This window comes from Mercurialis annua, linkage group LG3 (genome assembly GCF_937616625.2).
Source record: "Mercurialis annua linkage group LG3, ddMerAnnu1.2, whole genome shotgun sequence".
Classification (NCBI taxonomy): domain Eukaryota; kingdom Viridiplantae; phylum Streptophyta; class Magnoliopsida; order Malpighiales; family Euphorbiaceae; genus Mercurialis; species Mercurialis annua.
Window position 1 is genome coordinate 75,871,409 of NC_065572.1, and position 21,971 is coordinate 75,893,379.

General features: G+C 33.4%; 1 protein-coding gene, 1 long non-coding RNA gene and 1 pseudogene across 2 annotated transcripts; 2 read left to right on the plus strand and 1 right to left on the minus strand.

Annotated features, from left to right (window-relative positions):
• Window positions 1-4,558: 4,558 nt before the first annotated feature.
• Window positions 4,559-7,609, minus strand: LOC126671139 (dihydrodipicolinate reductase-like protein CRR1, chloroplastic; annotated as a pseudogene).
• Window positions 6,356-9,397, plus strand: LOC126671140 (uncharacterized). The gene is made up of 2 exons (XR_007638939.2): window positions 6,356-6,464; window positions 6,545-9,397. It is a non-coding gene; the product is annotated as an uncharacterized LOC126671140 (long non-coding RNA).
• A 4,475-nt stretch (window positions 9,398-13,872) lies between these two features.
• LOC126671138 (BAG family molecular chaperone regulator 3) lies at window positions 13,873-15,902 on the plus strand. Its single transcript, XM_050364856.2, has 4 exons — window positions 13,873-14,517; window positions 14,588-14,844; window positions 14,922-15,068; window positions 15,158-15,902. Exons 1-4 carry the CDS (start codon window positions 14,289-14,291, stop codon window positions 15,554-15,556), a joined length of 1,032 nt encoding a protein of 343 aa, XP_050220813.1. The 5' UTR covers window positions 13,873-14,288; the 3' UTR covers window positions 15,557-15,902.
• The last annotated feature ends 6,069 nt before the right edge of the window (window positions 15,903-21,971 follow it).

The following is a 21,971-nucleotide window of genomic DNA, read 5'->3' on the forward strand; positions in this document are numbered from 1 at the left end:
AAATGGAAAGGGAAAAATTCAAGTGAGACATTATTTGATTGACAAAACTTGGAAACAGAGATTAAGTTATTCTTGATAGAAGGTGCACACAGAATATTATCCAAAGCAAATGAAGAATTATTATGAGTAAGTTTAGTACTGCCAATATGTGTTATACGCAAACCTGTACCATCACTGATATTAATTTCATCAGGCCCACCATAGTCTGTAAATTGCTGCAAGTTATTGATATCTCCCGTAACATGATGCGATGCGCCAGTGTCAAACAACCAATTTTGAGTGGTGGGTTTATGAAGAGATGTCATGTTGGCTGTAGGTTGAGAGTTATCAGTCTTACTATTACCGATATGCAAATTGTTGTTCTTAAGAAACCGGGCAAGTTTTCGACACTCATTTGTTGGATGCCCAGATATCTCACAAAAATTGCAAAATGAGGGTGATGAGTAAGAAGAGCGGTTTGTGGCTGATCGAGCGGAGTTCCAATTTGAACGGTTGTGGTGGTTCGTTCCTCCATAACGGTTTGAATTTTGATGAGAGCGATTATTCCAAGCGCGACTTTGATTTTGTTGTCTTGTTGCATTATTGGCTGTTGCTATTGTCAGGGAGTGCTCTGCTGCGGCTGCAATTTTGTTGTCTCGTTCAAAGGCCTCCAATTTGTCAAATAACTCATCAAAGCTGATTGGAGTTTCTCGTAGGCGAGCGGCTGCTGCAATTGGGGCAAAATCTGTTCCAACACCTGTTAGAGCATGTATGATCAAGTCTTCTTCATCAACTGGTTTGTCAGCAATGGCAAGGGCGTCAGCAGTGGCTCTGACTTCCTGCATGTATTCTGTGATGGAACGAGTGCCGCGTGGGTTATTGTGGAGTTTTTCCTTGAGAGACATGATGCGGGTGCGAGATTTGTTCGCATAGAGAACAGACAAACGATCCCATGCTTCCTTAGAGGAAGAAACAGAGGATATATGTGACTGAATTTCAGCTGCACAGCTGCCCAAAATGGCATTAAGAATGAGTTGGTCTTGTCTATACCAGAGAGTAAATTCTGGGTTTTGAACAGTGATGGTGTTGTTTTCAGGATCTACAATTGTTGCTGCAGGTTTCGGACAGCCACCATTAATATAACCGAGAAGGTTGTATCCAATAAGAGCAGAATGGAGTTGTGTTCTCCAAACAGAAAAATTTGATTGAGTGAGTTTGGTGGGAAGATGTGAAGGAGCATTAAAAGTGACGATTTGGTTATCTAGAGCAGACATGGCCATGGATCGGTTTAGAGAGAGCTTTTTTTTTTATTAGCTTCTATAGCTCTGATACCATGTAAACACAGAGTGATTTGTGAAAGTTTTTTTGAATTCTACTGATATGGCAGTTAAGATATTACAAAGATATGATAAGATTGATCTAACTACGTTATTGGTTTAACACTAACTATATGCTTCACATTTGGTATAGGCTTTATCTGATTCCAGTGGATCAGGCAGCTCTTCCTCAAGAAAGTGACCTAATTTTTGTCCTGTCAGACACTTTATCTGATTCACAAAAGGAGGAAAGCTATGTTTTATTGAGAAATACAAACACCATTGCTGTGGTATGTTCATTTGCTAAAACTGCATTCCATTTTGCTTTAACTTTTCACCATGTCTCTATCCTAGCTATAAATATGATTTTCTTACTCATAGAAGTTGTTTGTACTGTGGAAAATATAACGGTTTCATTGTTATGTTACTCCAGAGGATGCTACCAAAGGGGTCACATTCTCTTCTGGTTGAGCCTGTGCATTACGAAAATGCCAAGGAGATGGAAAAGACAGAAGCTTTCCTCTTATTGAATATGCATATAGGGACAAGGACAGTTGCAGCCAAATTTGGAGGTGAGAACACATTTCTCATCTGTTTGATGTTTTAATTCAACAATCAGTTCTAATGCTTGATTTTGCAGGGGGCACTTAAATATGGCAATTTGTTTATTGAGTTTTTGTAGCTATTTTTGAATATATTAACTTACATCTTATTTTTGTTTTTTCAATTTTCTTGAAAGTCTTTCTGGATAAGTGACTTCCTTTGGATTTCCTTATGTTTCCTCAAGTGCTACTTCCTATGAGAGGGTGTATACTTCAAAATGTTCCTGTAGTAGATCTTGTATCAGATATTTCTCAAAAATTTAAAAGCATCTCTCAGAAATCCTTGGGTGCTGAACTAAAATAGAGTTTTCCATTTGGTAAATGCCACACAGCCCACAAGAAAAAACAAGTAATTATCTTTACTTTGAGAACCTTCTCTAAACTCTGGTGACTATTTTCATTTCCAATTAAGTTCATAGTTGTCTAAGTAAAGTGATTGATGAGGGAGGAAAACTGAGATTGCAAATAAATTGCTGCAAACCAGAACTCATGTTTTGCGAATTGGTATTTGAGAATGCGGACACAAGCAGAATCTGGTACTTTAGCATCTTACTAATGAAAAGTAATTTTAAACATACGCTTCTTAAAATTGAAGGTTTAGAAATATCAATTGACTCTTCATATAGATGAAGGAAAAATGTACCACCATTACTGCATGGAACATGTGTTAGTCCAGTTAAATCCCAAATGGCAAATGCTTTCCAAGGATATTGCGTCTCTCTGTCTATATGCAACACTAAGGTCAAAGATCTCTCGGTCAACTTAGATGGTTTACTCATGAATCAGGAAAAGATACAAAGAAAATAAATTGTGCTCTGACAATTACATATTTCGATTCTGGACTGCTGCTAGATGGATATATTTACATAGCATCTCAAAGCAGCTTACCTAATGTGTATATTTAACTGCTACTCAAAAACTTTGAAATGTCAAAAGTTCATTGAATTACAATATTTGGTGAACTGGAATTTTTTATTTTTTTGATAAATGGTGATTATATTAGCACTACCACAAGGTGTGATAGGCAAAAAAGATAGCGATTTTTAGAACCTCGAAAAGAAATCTAAGCATCGAAATACATCATTACCACCAAAAATAAAATGAGGATTGTGATATCTATAATGAATCACTCCTTTATTAATACAAATAAAAATCAAATCCTTGTTGCTTGTGATTTCGTTCCGGAAAACGACCTTGTTTCTTGCTTTCTAAATCTCTCATATGCTAAAAAACCATATCGTTGCCCGAAGGTTTCTATAGCTCGGATTAGCCATGTCCATCCATTGAAAATAAAAGCTCTCTATATCACCCGGAATCGTCCATGCTGAAATACCAATTAAACGAAGAAATTCAGACCAGAAATTCCATGCTACTGGGCAAGAAATGACAATGTGTGAGCTCGTTTCTACTTCCATACACCTGCCACAAAAACGCTCTTCATTTTCCAGAATTCGACGTTGAACAAGAAAGTCTCTTGAAGCTATTCTATCCCTATGCAGAAGCCATGTAAAAAACTGCAATCTTGGAGGAAGTTTATGCTTCCACAAAATCATTAAGAACTGATCCTGATGCACATTCAGAATTGTGCTGAGCTTAACAAAGCTAGCTGCTGAAAACTATAATTTTTTATGTCTTCTTATTTCTAAGTTAACACAATTCTTCTTTTCCTTGTCTAATTTTGTCGCTTAAATTTCCTTTGTCATACCCTTGATGCAAGATATGACATGATTTCTTCATTTGATATGTGAGTTTACTGGAGGATAAGTCATAGTTACCAGATTCGCGGTTCGCGCGATTCGTGGTACGGGAACGAGTACTTAATTCGCTTGTAGTCGGGGAATCCGATACTCCGGGAGTAGGACTCTTTGGTTCGCTTTTTGGGGACGCGGTACTCCAAAAAATATTATGGGTTCGATGGTCAATAATATATTCTAATTTATTTTTATATAGCCTTAATTATATATTAACTATTAAAAGTAAATAACAACTCAAAAAAATATAGAGAAGAAGAAAATAAAAGGTTACTAATTTGATTTGTTTGTTATTAAAATTAAAGTATTGATTCAGTTTATAGGGAAATACTAGAATAGGAAAAGTTTTTAAATTATTAAGTATGTTAAATATTTGCTGAGAATAGAGTCCAGTTTCCAATTCCTCATAAAACAAGAAATTCTAATTTGAGAAAGAAAAAAACGGTATATGTACATTATAGAAAAAGTCATCACTATTTTATTGGACTTTTTAGATAAATGTCAAAAAAAGATAAAATATTCTTAAAAATACTATCTCAATTTTTTTTTTTGAAAAATACAATCTGTACTTTTTTTTGCAAAATGACTTTTGTTATTCTCAAAAATATTTTTTAAATCTCAGAAATACGATTTTGGTTACCCAGCGGTATACTAACACCATTGGTTAACCAACAAACAAAACTATTACAAATTCAAACCTCAATTTTTATTAAATTAGTTGAAAATTCTACTACAAACCCCTCCGTCTTCATCACCGCAAGAGCAACCGATAAATAAAACCTAGATCGTCTTTTTTAAAATCTAAAATTATTGATTAACTATTAGTTAATCATTTGTTAACCAACACTGTATTAAAAACAGAGGTCATTGGCGTACCTTTAGTACACCATTCGTTAAATAGCAACAAAAATAAAAATCAACAACAGTTAAATAACGATTTTATTAATAATATATTCAAAATAACATTTATTACAAGTTACCAAACGGTTTACCTAATGTTAACCGTTGGTTACCCAACACCCAAAAATATCACTTAATTCTCACAAGCATTTTTTCAAACACTTAGAGTGTAACATACTGCGCAACACAAAAAAATCGAACCAGAAACATAAAATTCAGCAATTGTGTTTACTAACAGGTTACCTAACGGTTTACCCAATGTTAACCATTAGTTATCCAACACCTAAAAAATATTACAGATACATATAAGCATTTTTTCAAACACCAAATAGTGCAGTGGTGCTGCTGTTGATGGTGAATGAAGGTGGCGGGAAGAACGGCGGCGTTTCGACGACTTGAAGAATTTACACAAATCATAAACCAAACTTGCACATTTAAATCTGAAACTTGCATATCTAAACTCAAACCCTTCATATGGATACACAAATTAAAGCGTTCTCCCTCTTCTATGCAAGAACAGGCTGGACAGCCGGCGATAGGGTAAACGACGAGTAGTTTCTGGGTTAGAACGAGAAAGACAACCGGCCAAAAAGAACGGAACGGCCAAGACCCATACCGGCGAAAAACGACGACATCATCGTTCTCTTCTTAAAGGTGTTGCTGTTCTCGTTTCAGTTGGTTGGGCTCCAGTAGTAGAAGTGGACTCGCTGCGGAATTGAGAAAGAAAAATCTGGCGGCTGTAGATGAAAAAGAGAATAATAAAATTGAGATGATGAAGAAATTAGGATTGACTGAAGTAAGAAGTTGAAGGAGTAATATTTGTGCAAAAGTAAAAGTGTAAAAATAAAAAAACAAAAGAACAAAACGTAGATAGCTAAAACCAAACTTAACAGCGTAATGATTTAATTATTTTGCTTAATTACCGTATTTTATCTAATTTACTCTATTTTATTTAGCTTTTTAGAAAGCCCATTCATTAAACCTAATGGGCTAATTTAATATACCAAAAGCCCAAAAGTCAAACGGAAAACACCTTCATCTTCTTCTATTATTCTTCTTCTGCAATTAAAAACCCTAAAAACCTCTAACTTCAACCTCAACAATGGCCGGCGAATCGGACCATTTCTCCGGCGAATCAATACGCGTCCCAAGGCGAATCAGAGCGCCGGAGTACCGCGAACTGGTACGTACGAACTAATACGCGGTACCCCCCGGGGGGGGGGGAGCGAATCTGGTAACTATGGGATAAGTTCCATGCTGAGATTCGAGGCATATGACATCTTAGAAAAGTTATTCCAAGCCATACACCAGATTCTGCAGAAGTAACAAAAATAAAAAGAATGATTTTTCTTACAATTGGCTGTGAAAGTTGAAGCGGGCGGAATCATGGAAGAAATGAAATATCAGACGATTGTTTACCTTAAGACGGATGACCTTTCTAATAGCCAAGAGGAGGCCAGGCATGAGGCATTCTACATCTGTGATATCATGTTTGATAGAGTATACCTGTGGATGAGAGTGGAAAATAATTGGATTATCATGCAATTTTCGGAAAAGAATCAGAAAATGCACCTCTCCTGGACCAGAGAAGTAAACTGTTGTGCTGGAAGGAAGCCCTGGTAAGACCAAGCTATGAACCCTAATACCGTCTTCTCCTACAACTTGGCCCCTAGCCTTGTAATATAAGCAAATGAATAGTGTTATGAGATATTAATGTTGACATCAAAATAACTCTGGTTTGATTTAATTCTGAGAAGTGCCAGATTACCAGGACATCCGTCCGACATATCTGCTTTATTGTAGATCTGACCGAGGTTGGAAAGATTCTTTGCAATTTGGTTTGCATCTTCTGATAGAAGGTCCTGCTGATGAATGACATTTTAAGTACAGAATTTTGAATGCTTCATCTAAACAAGGTTTGCATTTTTTACATTTAGAGTAAATTTAATTCAACTTACTGATCCATGTGCCCTTGATTCCACAATTTCTACATTAGTGTGGTGGAAGGAAGCTGAAACGGGAGCCTGTTGCAAGAGTATTGAACCAACGGATAGAGTCGGTGCAACCAGACAGCCCTATTGTTTGTGTAGCTAAAGTTAGATGGGTCGGATAGGGAAGCAGAAAGGTCGATGCTGAAACATGAATGGAAGTGTTCACCGTCATTTAACTGTAATATTATCTCACCCTGTGCTCACCATGCTAGCCTTGTCATATAGTGCAGATAATGCGGCAATTGTGTTTACTTCAATTCCAGGTACGTAGACTATGCTTTTCATGCCAAATGTTGTTGCCTAACGAAGTAGGAATGTCGACAAAAAGCTCTAGTTAGTAGCTGCTAACTAATCGTATACGAAATTATGGACTGCTTTGTGTCTCTAGGCTTAATCTAAAGCAGGATGTTTTTCTTTGTTAATGAAATCCGTAGAAAGATCGAACCTGTTTCACATTGCCATATACCGCAGAAGGTTCAGTGAAATCAATAACAACTCCAGTTTCTTTTGACTGCAAAATATCATAATGAAATAACATCAACACATTATGATCATTTTTTCTTCATGGATGACTAAAATTGGCGTAAAACTGTAATTTCAGGACACGTGATATTACCTGAGATATGGAACCTAATACCATAGTAATGTCATTCAGAATAGTTCCAGTGGCTCTTACATGTAACAAAGCTAATTTAGAAAATAGAAATGGAAATTGGAATTAATTGGCAAATGAGTCATACAAAAGGACTAGTATCATCAGACACTGACCGTTCCAATATCTTGTCCGATCGATGAAACGGTTATCCATTGTGCCTGCAACTTTAGTGACTGCAATTACTGCTGCCTTCCCTATTTCCTTTGGTGCTCATTTATAACTACGTGTAAAACAGTAAAGATTATAGTAGTTCTTTTTCCTCTTTTTGAAGTTTAAGAGCAAGAAATGAGTTATAAACTTTAATATTGGTTTGAGCAGGCTGGATCAAACAAGAGATAAAAGGCTTAGTTTTCACATTATTACAGCTCTTGTAAACTGTGAATTGATAATGGCAACCTAGGGCTGCCAATGCCATTATTCTGTTATCCTAAAAGGATTAGTGGTGTGTCTCCAAAGAATAAGCTAATTCCATAAGTTTCACTTTTTCTTTTGCTGATAAGGTTCTTTAGGCTAATTCTACGACAGTGACTTTGCATGCCAGCCACACCCAGTGAAACAATTAAAATGCACATATCTACATCTTCTTTTAATGGGCTCCATCCATCCAATTATTTGATCTATTAAATTGTTTAAGAATCTATTACTATTGATTTTTGACTTAATCATGTTGAAATAAAATATATAGAAGATGCAAAACAAATTAATGAATGTCATGTTCAATTGAGACAGTTTTAATCTTGATCAATATACAAAATCTGCTTATGATATGATTATCTCAAATAGTTAGGCTCCATTATTGAATTTTATGACACTCCATCCAATTGCTATACCACAATTAGTCTGATAATCGGTGGGATTTATTGCCCACGTATTTGCCAAAATCAATTCTAAAAAGTCATGCTTACTAAGAAAACTACTATTCCGATCCCATCTCCTACTTTAAATTTTTTGACATTATTACATCCCTGCATTTTTATTTATGGAAATTGAGTTTCTATAGTTTAATTTTTTCTTAACATCATGTCCTGTAGCCGAAGATTTTGATTATTTTTGGAATGAGTTTCTATAATTTCATATTTCTTAACATCATCTCCTGTAAGGGATTGATATTGTTGGTCCAAAGTGGAAAATATCCAATATAAATAAAATGAAAATGTAGGGAGTGAATTAAATGTGTTTATTAAATTGAGTCCATACACATTCTAAACATTGGTATTAACAGAAGCAGAAAGAAGTTTAGGTATAATAATAAGTAATGGAATGTAGGGAATTAGGAAAATGGAGACTGTTTTTAGACCACAAAACAAAGAGTTAGAGACTTTTAAAGTGTATGTACAGACTACAGTATACATACAAATAGGCTTCACTCCCACCTCTCATCCATATTCTCATTTCCAACATTATCTTTTCTTTTAACAAATTACAGTATGATTTGGCCTACTTTTAATTGCGTTCTTACTCATTTTAATATTCTTTTGCTCCTCAAATATACATTTATTTACTGTTGAATTTCACCCGTGACATCAAGTTATGAGATTTGATTTACATAAATAACCAAAACAATAACATTATTGAGTTGGAATACAATAATTTGGTGTTTGTTTGGGAGAATAATAGAATGTGGATTGTTGAAACGAGTGGCCATGTGCTGCTGGTTTTTGTAGATTGTACGGATTATGGAGCATCATTTTCATAGTTTCTTCCAACCCATTAGTTGGCACTATAGCTTTCCATATAGCTAGCAACACACTTTTTGTCGCACCAAACACATCAATATCACTCCACATTAACAATTCTCTTGCTTTCTACATTTATATTAATCTCCCTTGTAAATTAATTAATTAATTACATATCTTCATCATATGACAATTTGTAGGCAGGGGCAGAACTAGAGTGTCCGGTTTTTTCTATTTTTTTGATGCTATTTTTTCTTGCCCTGTTCGCTTTTTGAGTCGCTAGCTGTTTTTCTTTTTAGTTTTGAATTATGGTTGTAGATGATGGGTAACATCTCAAATGTTGATTTTTCATTATATTAGGTGGTAGCTGAAAGTTCATTTTCTGAGTGTAATTAAGGGTAGCTAATGAAGGAAGTAAGTAATTATACTCTTAATACCCTCTGATACAAGTCGTTTGACAGTAGAAATCAAAGTGATGTGTTGATGGAGAAATATTAATTGGGTCAACAAACATGAGTGGTTTCGGAGGCCTTGGCTTGCCGATATTGATGATACGATAGTGATGCCAATCTAAACCTTATTAATTACTTTGCTTCCACCATAAATTATCTGTGCCATGAATTGAAAATAGCTTATTTTCTTATATTTTTCTTATTGATGATAACCTCTCATTCAAATAATAATGATGGAATCGGAAATTTCATTCAGGCGAATTTTCTTGCTTGTTCCACAATTTCTTTTTTAGTTTTTAGGTCAAATGGTGCATTGTTTTGCTATTTTTTTCATGTCAGACGATATTTTATTTGGCCAAAAAAGATTAAAAGAATTATTTGGCTCTTCTAAAGTTTGTAAGTTCTAAATATAATTAGAATTTTAAATTTTTTTATTTAGGATTTTAATTCAGTTTTGAAGTGAAAAGAACGGAATATTTGAGGGTTATTATGAATAAATAGGTGAAATTCGTTGGAATCTTAGCTAAAATTTATGTCATTTTAAAATTAAAATTTTAACAAATAAAGGGAATAAAACAACGTTTTCACCTCTAAAAATTACAAACCTTAATTATTTTAACCAAAATTGGAAGGCTGATGATGTGCAGCGTCATTGCACCTTTAGTTACGCCGCTATAAACGTGTCCGTGTGGAGATATGAACTTGAAATATTTCATAATTCTAACAAGGTGAAAATACCAAAAACACCACTATTTATTTTTGTATTGTATACATGAAAGAGCTAGAGAATTATTTTTCTAATTAAAGTGGTATTCATTAGAATCTGAGTTTTTAAAGGGGTTTACTATTCACCGCCCCAAATTACTACCCACCGCCCAAGTTTTGACTGAAATGCCCCTAACATAATTTCAATTCAAAAACAAAAAAAACAAAAATCCTCTCAATTCAAAATTCTCTCAAACTCAACCTAAAATCTCGACGATAACCGGAGCCGATTTATGTCGCAATCAACGGGAAATAAAAGACGGGAACCTCCGGTAATTAATTTTTTTCGTTTTTAACTGTTTTAATAAAAAAGAAATTTTTTTTTATTTTTATTAAGGGCCATCGCCCGGCGATGGCGATGGCCCTGTGCACCATCGCCTGGCGATGGCGATGGTGCACAGGGACAATCGTCCCCGAGGGACGATTGTCCCAGTGGATCATTGTCCATGAGGGACGATGGTCCCAGTGGACCATCGTCATATTCTGGCGATGGTCCACTGGGACCATCGTCTTCCTGGGACGATGGTCCAGTGGGACAATCGTCCCCGAGGGACGATTGTCCCAGTGCACCATCGCCATCGCCAGGCGATGGTGCACAGGTCCATCGCCATCTCCGGGCGATGGCCTTTAAAAAATTAAAAAAAATTAACAAATTAAATAAATAAAAACCGATTATTTACCGGAAGTTCCGTCTTTTATTTTTAGTCGATTTTGACATTTTTATTGTAAATTCACTCGGATATTCGTTGGGTTTTTAATTGAATTGAGAGAATTGAATATTTAAAAAAAAAACTGAAAATGGCTTAGGGGTATTTTGGTAAAAAGTTGGGCGGTGGATAGTAATTTGGGGCGGTAAATAGTAGTCCACTTTTTAAATTAGTAGAACAGTAACCATAGTTGGCCTGATCTCATGTTTCTTGCAAAGGCAACAATTGTTGCTTGTGGAGTGATCTTCTCAGGGTAGGATATATTTATAATAAAAAGGTACACTAAATTCTCCTAAATTTCTAAAAATGGGACTATAGTTTGCAGCGAGTGTTAATCACAAGTTTTCCCATCTCTGTTAAACAAAACAAAAACAAAAACAAAAACAAAAACAAAAACAAAAATGGGATATTAGGCCAAGCATCAACATGCATCACCCATCCAAAAATGTCAATTTGTTAGTGGCATGCCATTCTCAAATTAGCAACTCCTTTTTTTATTTTTTATTTGACTTGCAAGCTAACCTAAGTACATTACCTTACCTGTGTATCAAAGATACTATGCACCGGAATGGTGCGATTCCATATTTAATCCGATGCATCAATTTAACAAATTATTCCATTCCCGTAAACATATGAAATTATATAATCAAAATTTTAGACTTTATTAATACTTATTTTCTGATGTAGCTAAGCTAACTACCATTATAACATCATCCCATCAGTTCTTTATTAAGCTAATTTGGTCGACCGACACTTTCTATGGGTTACATATACTATAGTTAGATGGCGTGTTTGAGTTGATAAATTTAAATTATTAGCTTAATGTTTTTCCTTAAATATTTTAGTTATTGTTTTGGGTGAAGATCAAGAAATGGAAAACAGAATGAAACTGAAATGTAAAAAAAACCCTTAAATACTCTTAATTTAAACAAAATGTGACTGAACCTTTATAAAAATAAAACCGAATAGAGCAGGTAAATTTGATTAATTAATATTATAAGAGGTGAAAAAGGCCCCAATAGGTGATCACGTGTTGGATAATTTGACTAAATGTTGCCCAGAATTTGCATAAAAGCACCGGCAAGCAATAGAATATTAAATAATACCCAATGGTCGGCACATCCTGTTCCTAATTGGAATCAAAATTTTCATTCATTTATCTTCTCAAGTCTCAACTAAATTAATATTTGAAATAACATAATCTGTAATTTTAGTTTAGTGCCCAGTAGATGATGTATTAAGAAGAAAAAGAAACAAAATACAAGAATCAGCGGCTCTTTCAACTTGGATTAAAAATCTTATCAGGCATCTCACATTTCACTCGTGCAAAAGACTTGGTTTGCGGCTTAGATTTGGCCACGCCTGCATTCAACTGCAGTTCTCCTCTGCTTAGAATCAGATGTTTGACATAGACCATGATGCAACCGATGACCGCCACGTATTTTTTACAATTGTCTGCTGTCCTTCAATAACCTTTCTTTTAATGTATTTCAACAGTTTGTATCAATTTCAAACCATGGATTGGCCGGCATTTGACATGGTCCTGCTAGTGCATTAAACACAGTTTTCCTGATTAATTTGTACTTAATAATAGGAGTACTATTAAGAAGAATGAATTGCTCAGCGGTATTGTAAACGTAAATACGTATGCATTACATTTACAGGCTTGCTTCTGTCCAAATATTTCTCCATTCTCTTTACTTCAAAACCCACCCATGTGGACCGCTAAGAACCTGGTCTCTAAATTTACAATAATTTGTATTATATAATTTGCCCAAACATAGATTTTGTGTTCATTAGTAAATTAACTACATGGACACTAAAATGCAAAAGAGAGTTGCATCAATTGTATACATTTTATGGCTTATTTATGCCTCTCTATTACATTGTCTGCCAACAATCTCTGAAAAAATGTTTTTAATGTCAAAACGTTTTCATATATTTTTCAATAAAGCACAAATTTTCAAATTAAATGACCGAATTATTGGACATCACTTTTTTTTCAAAAAAATATAATCATAATTTAGGAAGAGTAATTAATTCTAAAATAAAATATAACGAATTTTTTAGAAACATGACGAGAATAATTTATTTACCATACTTATTAAATTTTATAGGCTTAATTGCGTAAAAAATCACAAACTTTAACGTGTTTTGCAAATTCAACATAAACTTTCAATTTTGGCAAATTAATACTCAAACTTTTAATTTTTTGCAATTTTAGTTCCGATCAATTTTCTTCAAAAAAAAGAGAAAAATGCTGATGTGCAATTTTAGTTCCGATCAATTTTAGTAACCACTGTTCCGGCGTCCACATCAGCATTTTTTTCACGAAAAATTGATCGGTGCTAAAATTGCAAACAATTAAAAGTTTATGAATTAATTTTCCAAAATTAAAAGTTTATGTTAAATTTGCAAAACACGCTAAACTTCGTGATTTTTTTTACACCATTAAGCCAATTTTATATCATTACTTTTTAGTCTATAATTTTGAGCATGAATATTACTAATAAAATCATTAAATAACTATATTTTTTCTGCATAGGATGTGAACCAAATTTTACCTGTTTTAGGATGGTCTAATAGTAAAATCAATTTAAATTTTTATAATCCATAAAAATCAAATTTATTTTATTATTATACCTTCTAAAATTATGGCAATAATGATCAAGTGGAGCTCGCTTCCTTATAATAGTCACAGCTTCGCAACAATTGACTTCCACGCGTCCGTTTGCCTCCACCTACAATTAACAAAGATAATGATTGAGTTGCTATTGATGGTCCAAAATACCCTCGTTCCTCACACGTGGAATGAACACCAAACAAGTATTTGATGAGTTCACGTAGATCTGGACGTGTCGTAATATTACCGCATTATTTGGTAAAACGGAGGAATTTGTTAATTAATTTTAACCTCAGTAGCTTCGGCGGCTTTGGTGGCCTGTCTCACTAATTTTTATAATTGTGTGTTATTTAAATATGTAAACTAATGATCAATAATTCATAAATAATTGTGTATAAAATATTTGTATATATAAGTTTGAAGTCGCAAACAGCAGCTCAGTTAGCTGTCCACTCGTTTTATTTTAATTGTTCTCTCTTCTTCCCCGAAATCTCCAGAACACACACAGAATTATTCCATTTTGAGTTCCTAATTTCTTTAGATTTTGACTCTCTGCATTGATTTTTTGGAAAAACCGGTGAGTTTTAGGGAATTTTTGTAAATCTTAGGGTGTGATTGTTGAAAGAAAAAGAGAATTGGGAAAAGATCTGGGGATTTAGTTTGTTCATTTGGAGTGGGAGATTGTTGATTTCTTGAAGATTGATTAGAAATGGGAAGAAGTTACGCGTGGCTTGGTTGAGGTTGAGGGGTGTAATGCTGGTTTCTAAAAAAAACAGTCTTAAATGGGAACACAGATCCTCAACACTCACGCTTCCTAGAGATCTGTAGCTTTTTGTCTTAGAAATAGTGCCATCAACCGACACAATACAAGATGATGAGAATGAAGACTAAACCCACCGGCCTCTCGCATATGAATGGCGGCGGAGGAGTTCGTGGCGGTGAATCTGGGTCAGAGTGGGAGCTTAGACCAGGAGGAATGTTAGTACAGAAGCGAAACCCAGGGTCGGATCGGAGCTCCATTCCTCCACCGACAATAAGACTTAGGGTTAAATACGGGTCAACCTATCACGAACTCAGCATTAGCTCTCAAGCTACATTTGGTAAGTTTCTTCGTATGAAAGAAAAAGATGAAAACTTGTTTTAGTTGAATTGTGTTTATGTTGGTTTCAGGGGAGTTGAAGAAGCTGCTGGCAGGGCCGACGGGGCTGCATCACGAAGACCAAAAGCTGATGTTCAAAGATAAAGAGAGGGATTCAAAAGCATTTCTTGATATTTGCGGAGTCAAAGATAAGTCCAAAATTGTGGTGGTGGAAGACCCAATTAGCCAGGAAAAACGTTTTCTTGAAATGAGGAGGAATGCCAAGATGGAGAAGGCTTCTAAGTCCATCTCAGAAATCAGTCTTGAAGTTGACAGGCTCGCCGGCCAGGTTTATTTCATTCCATGCTCTTCTCTGCCTTGCCCTCTCTTTATTATATTCATGCTTTTGTTCAATTTTGGTTATAGGTTTCGGCTCTTGAGTCTATAATTAGTAAAGGTGGAAACATTCCGGAGAAAACTCTTCTTAATTTGATCGAGTTATTGATGAACCAATTGCTCAAATTGGACGGAATTATGGGTGATGGAGATGTTAAACTACAAAGGAAAATGCAGGTAACCTTTTCGATCCCCAATCAAAATCATCAATCAATTGCAAAATTGTTCAATTTGATTAATCTTCTGATTCTCTCTCTTCATGAAAGGTGAGAAGAGTTCAAAAGTACGTAGAGACTTTAGATATGTTAAAATCAAAGAACTCGACGCCTAATGGCAGCAATGGAAATCACAAACCAACGCATTCAAATGGACAAAGACTAGCCCCAATTCAGGAACACCAGCCAAGGCCTTCCAATGGCCATAATCTAATACCGATAGACGAGGAAGAGCCGCCCAGGCGCTCTGATATTGGTCATTCCTCCATTCAGCAGCAACAGTCGTCGAGACGTTCCACATCAGAAGAGGTTGTCTTTACCACGCAATGGGAAACATTTGATTCTACGCCGCCATTACTGTCGTCATCATCTGCATCCAATTCAGCCCCAAATAATAGTAATAATAATTCAGTTCATCAACCAAAATTTCCTTGGGATTTCTTTGGCTGAGATTTACGACAAGTAGTAGCTGTTCTGTTTTAAATGTGTGTTGATGTGCTTTTGATTTGTCTGCAGTTGGTTTGTTATAAATAGGGTCTCCATTCTTTGATGTATTTAAATTTGTTTGGACCCCTGCCTTTAATCTCCCATTGAGTTCAACAAATAAATGGGGTAGGCTGCTGCTTCTATAGTCCATTATTGTAATCATAGTTGTTGAATTGTTCTCCTCCTCCTAAAAAAATATTCATTTGCCATTTGTATGTTCTGGTTTTTGATAATGATAGAGACATGCAAATATGAAAATTGTAGATTCCACTTCAAATTAATGGAGAAGATTTATAATTTGGGCATTCAATTTCAGTAGTATCTAAAAATATACTTATGCCTTTGTGAATGGAATATGTTGTGGTGGTTGATGGTCTATTATTGAGCTTGTGCCTTGCTTCCCACACAGGCTACAAACTGCCGAAAAGAAAGGTTGTAATGAGGGGGATTTTTAGCATTTAAGTAAACTGACTTGTCCAATCCAATTATATAGAGACGAGTGTTGTATAAAAGTTAACATGTAATGATAAGCATGGATTAGTTTATGTGTCTTGGTCTATACTTTATTTCTTGCACTACAGTCATTTATTCCAAATTTAGTAAGGCTTGTGCTTTTGATCTGCCTATTGTGGAGGAGTAAAGAGCAAGTATGGTGATGTTGTTTTGTAATCCAGGTGCCATTGGATCCTTCAACTTCCAAAAAAAGACAGTTATGATGATTGTGCACATTATCAGGGCTTGACACATCATCACATTTTCAACCTATAAACGATGACTAGGGTAGAAAGTAGAAACATTAACTTAATTAACTAAATCTTGAGAATAAAAGTCTGAAAAAGGAAAGCAATTATATTGAATAGTGGAACAAAAGTCAAAGTGTAAAGTTGGCAGATGACATTATTTTAGTAAAACAAACATAGCACCATCAAAAGGGTTACCTTTATTTACTTCATTAACCGCATTTCGTTTTTTCATATCATCTAATCTACGTCTCCCACCAACAAGATTCTGTGTGCAACTTTTAGTTTTAATTTCATAAGTGGAAGACGAAGTTGATAATTCATTTCAATATAATTGACATGAAATGAGTAAAGAGTCTTTCGCTTTACTACTCCAAATAAAATAAGAACAAAAAGAAAATTGTTTGTTCCAAAAATCACTATAAGCCCACATAGGGTTATGCCTTATTTTTGAAAGGTGAAACTTATTTAGAGAGATTCTTTTTTTATTTATTTCAAGCACAAAATACAATTATTTTTGGTTTTTAGCCAAAAATCATCGTCTCTTACTTCATTTATTTTTTTGTTTGCTTTATTTTCGAATAAATTGGTCTAGTTTTGGAAATTTATGTGTGGTTTTTGTGTGTTTATAATTTTTTAAGATCGTTCTATTAATCTTTGGTTTGATCATGATTCTTTATCGTTTGGTCAAACTTCAAACGGCTACCAGAAACTCAAACTCAAAATGGCTATAAACTGGATAAAAGAAATAACCGATTAGTCCTTCTATTGTAGGCATTATTTTTTGTCAAGTTCTTGATGAATCGAGATTTTGCTCAAATCCAATATTTTTAAAACCGGACCGGAACGGGAACCGGCTTCGTCGGGAGTTCATGGTTCAACCGGGTTGGATCGTATTTTTTCATTTTAATAAATATAAATTTTTTAAGTATAAAATATATAACATTATAAAAAAATATAAAAACATATTTAAATAATGCCATATTTTTAAATTTTTATATAACAATTAAAATAGAATTATAAATAATTAATGTTTAAGTGTATATAAAATAATTATTTTATATGATAAAAATTAATTGTAGTAAATTTTATTGTGTATATTATAATAATTAAATTTTTAAATATATGTAGAATAATTAATTTGTTTTAGAAAAAAAAAGTGTTGTAGATTATTATGAGAGAGAAAAAAAGAAAATGTAAATTATTATGAGAGATAAAAAAGTGTGGAAGAGAGAGAAAAACTGTATGAAAGAGAAAATAATATACTCCCTCCGTCCCAATAGAGTTGTCCACTTTGTCTTTATCACATAGTTTAAGAAAAGCAATCATTGTTTATAGTTTTTGTAAAATTTTCCTTACTTTTCTTGTCATACCCCTATTTAATGTAGGGTCCACATATAATTTACTTTTATTAGTGGCCTTTAAATAGGGGTAATATAGAAAAATTAAGTGTAAAGTTAGTTATTCTTTGACAGTGGACAACTCTATTGGGACGGAGGGAGTATATAAAAAGTAAATGTGTAAGTGAGAGAAAAATAAACACTATAAGATGTAGACATGTGTAAAAAAAACCACAAAAATAATTTTTGGATAAAAAAGATACTTTTAACCTGCTTTTTTCAAAAATCGGGTTAGTCAAATTTTGGTCAAAAACCAAACTTTTCCGGTTCAATCCGGTTTTGACCAATTTTTTAAAAAGTTGACTTTTGTATCAAACCGGACCGGACAGAAGACCGGTTTTCGGTTAACCCGGTCGAACCGGCCAGGCCGGTCTGATTTGATAACATTGCTCAAACCGATGAAATATATTTGCAACTAGACAAGTTGAAATGGAAGCTGTAAAGGTGTAAATAGAGTCAGAGAATTTTCTTCACTTCTTTTAAAATTTGCATATTTAAATTTTTTTTGTTGTTTTTTTTTTGTCGATCGATTGTTAGGTTTAAGTGAGTTTTTACTATTTTGTATATATATGATGTACTTCAACATTCTAATAGCTTTTTTATAAACACATTTTAAATAGCTTATCAATACCAATCTAATGTTTAAAAAACTTGAGGTTATTTAAAATTGATATAAAAGTACTTGACAATGTAGGCAGCTAATTTAGTAAGAAGAGTAAATACAAAATATTATAAATATTTGAATACTTAGACCCTTTAATTTATAAAGAAAATGAGTTAATGATTATACCAAGTGAACATGAAAAACAAAAGTTTTGGTCTATAACAACACTTGAGGAAAGTTCAGAAATGAGAGAGGATGTATGGTCCATGAAGAGTGGGTCAAGGTTGAGGTCACACTACGACTTACGGCCCATATGTTCAATGGATCAAACACTTTCTTCTATGGACTTATATTTTGATGGACTTATATTTTGATGGACTTATATTTCGACATAATAGAGAGATTTCACTGTTTCTGAATACATTACTGAGCAAACCATTATATTCAGAGGCCCAGTATAGCACCCAGTTTGGTCTGAGAAAAATAAAGGCAAAAATACTGAAAACTCCCCCACCTTTGAATTTTTTTTCAATTCCACCACCACCTAGGAGAATTCTCAGTTGCACCCTATTTAGGGTTTTCAGTTTTCATCTGTACCCTAAAATAAAAAAAATTGATAATTTAATTAATTGAATGATAAAATTATTAAAACCAACTAAATAGAGGGATTGTATCATTATTTTTTCCATTTGAAAAAAACAAATAAATTAGTATATGAAAGATTAATTAAACTTTATTCTAAATAAAAAGAGGTCATTTTAGTCAATTGGGGTACAGATGAAAACTGAAAACTCTAAATAGAGTGTAATTGAAAATTCTCCTACGTGGTGGTGCAATTGAAAATAAAATTAAAGGTGGGGTTTTTTTAAATATTTTTGCCAAAAATAAAAGAATGTCTACAAAAATATCTAAAGAACACAAAATCTTTGTAATAGATTAGCACATTAACTTTTTTTATAAATAAAATGCATCTCAACAAAATAAGATTGGAGTTAATGTTCTAACCAACTCCTAGTATTGTACATTATCAAAGTGAAAATTTCCTAAAAAGTATATAAATTAATATTATTAATATATAATTTTACTAAAAAGTATATAAATTAATATTATTACTATTGTATTATCTCTTATTTACAATTATCATATGATGTTGACTTTTATTCATTTTATGATTGATGAAAATGTTTGGTTTGAATCAAAATTTGATTTTGTTCAAACGTGTTGCCTCATAATTCGTTAATTGACCGATAAAATACTTTAATTGATAACTTACAGCAGTTAGGTAAGACTAAAAAAGATTTGGCTTTATGTAATTTTTCATCTAAAATATTTTTACTAGCATTCCCAAGTAATCATTGATTGTGCATATTGTTTTATCTATGTGGTTATCTTTCACCGGTAAGTTTTTATAATGATAGTTTTGATGTGTTATTGATACAAATTCCAAAATAAGCGCGATTCGTTTTTATCACTAATTTTGCATATAGCGTTAGCTTGGTTGGTGCTCTACGTTTTCTTGGCGAACTATATAGATTGTGATAAAGGCATTGAAGCTTCATATATCAAGAAAAGATGTGTTACTCGCAAGATATACAATGATTTAATATAAATTTATTTTTAATTAAATTAAAATTAAATAAATTGGAGCTAATTTCGTATATGTTTTATAATACTGATAGTAAACTAAGCAGTAATTTATTTTAATTTTATAATTTAAAAAATAAATTAATTGTAGTTTTTTAAGTAAGTTGATAGTAAATCAATAGTAAACTTATCTTTTTTTTTTTGGGACTCATCCGATTTCCAAGGCCTCGCCCTGAATAATCCGGATACGACCCGCGTTGCGCACCTGCCATGGTGGGTAGGTGTGCCAGCAGGGATTTTCTGCATTCATAAGGCTTGAACCCGAGACCTTGTTTCAGCGACAACAAGCCGCTTACCACTTATCTTTTAATAACCGATAGTAGACGTTAAATTAATTTTTTTAAAACCGTATTTTTGCAAATAAAAATCGTATTTTTTAATTTTTACAAGTCAAATCGTATTTTTATAATAAATTTGATCAACTCGTACTTTCAAAGTATTTTATATTTTTACGGGTATTTTTAAAAAACATATCTTTTATGAATTTTCAAAAGCCCTCTTTAGATAAATACTTATAAAAAGCTAAAATATTCTAAAAAGATACAACGTCAAAATTTGTTAGAATTTGTAAATTTTGTTTTGCAAAAATAACTTTTGTTATTTTTAAAAATATTTTTTTTAATCTCAAAAATACGATTTTGGTCAACCAGCGGTATACTAAAGGGTTACTAACGATATATTAAAAAATAATTTATATTTTAAATGCATAGTATAAGTTTACTAAAAAAATATTAACGATGTACTAAAAAATAATTAACTATAAGTTTATCAGCGGTTTACTCACGGTTCACTAACGGTATTCTTAATATAATTTTTTTAAAATGCAGTTTGTTTAAAATATATAATTCAAGTTTGACAATGGTCTACTAACGATTGATTAACAGTAAAATCAAAATAAACTTTATTATAAATTTACCAACGGTTATCCTATCGTTTACTAACAGTGTACTAAAAATAAAATTATTGGTACTATAAGTAAACCACTGGTTAAGAAACAAACAATTACAAATATATAAGTGAAAAGAAATTACATTAGTAAATCAAGAGCATCATTGGAGGACAACCAACTGTTTACCCAAAGTTAATCATTGGTTAACCAACACCAATCTATACCTATCAAATAAACCAAACAAATTTACATAAGAGTTGAATTAGTATCCGCCGTTCAACATCTCTCTCAATCTCAGCTCCCAACATCGTCATCGTCATCATCTTAGCTAAATCAATTTCAGACGCCGGAATCCGAAACTTCTCTTCAATTTTCAACAAATCAACACGATGGTAAATCTAGTGTCTACTTCTCCAAATGGATCTTGGACCGTCTGGTGAAGCTCTTCCTCTTTCGCCTCCTTCCTCCGTCGAACTCACTCAGTTCAATAACACAGCGCCATCTCCGTCTCCATAGCAACAGTGCGCCAACTTTGGCTCCATTGGAGAACAACAACTGATTGGAAAATAGAAGAGAATAGCAACTGATTTTGGTCGATGGCGATGATGATTCACACCGCCGCTGTTCCTCGATGGTTGATGCATAGATTTTTACGCCGACGGACAAACCCTCGCGCAATCAGTATGATGAAGAAACAGGCGAAGAAGAGAAAAACAGATTTATAGGGTTTGCTTTTGAAAATGATTGTAGTGGAAAAAAAGATTAAAGAGATAAGGGGGCCTTTGTGAAATAATAAAAACTTAAAAATGAAAAAGAAAACGTAATTATATAAAAGCAAACTTAACAGCGTAATGGTGGGATTATTTTGGACAACTGATGTGCTTTATATAATTAAGTTTTTCAAAAAAAAAACTTTGGCCTATGACGAAACATTGCTAATATGACCATTTTTATGAAAGCCCATTAACAGACATGAGCTTACAACCTTACATTAAAACTTCAAAGCTACAAAGAAAAAGGTTAGATGCAAAATGTGGGAAAGGGGTGGACAACATCAAACCCTATCATATATAGTACTTCTTTAGCATCCGATTTGGAATGA

Coding starts and splice junctions, on each gene's coding strand:
- LOC126671138 (XM_050364856.2), top strand. CDS start 14,289: ATGATGAGAATGAAGACTAAACCCACCGGCCTCTCGCATATGAATGGC. Junction 14,518..14,587: donor TAGCTCTCAAGCTACATTTG/GTAAGTTTCTTC, acceptor TGTTGGTTTCAG/GGGAGTTGAAGAAGCTGCTG. Junction 15,069..15,157: donor AACTACAAAGGAAAATGCAG/GTAACCTTTTCG, acceptor TCTTCATGAAAG/GTGAGAAGAGTTCAAAAGTA.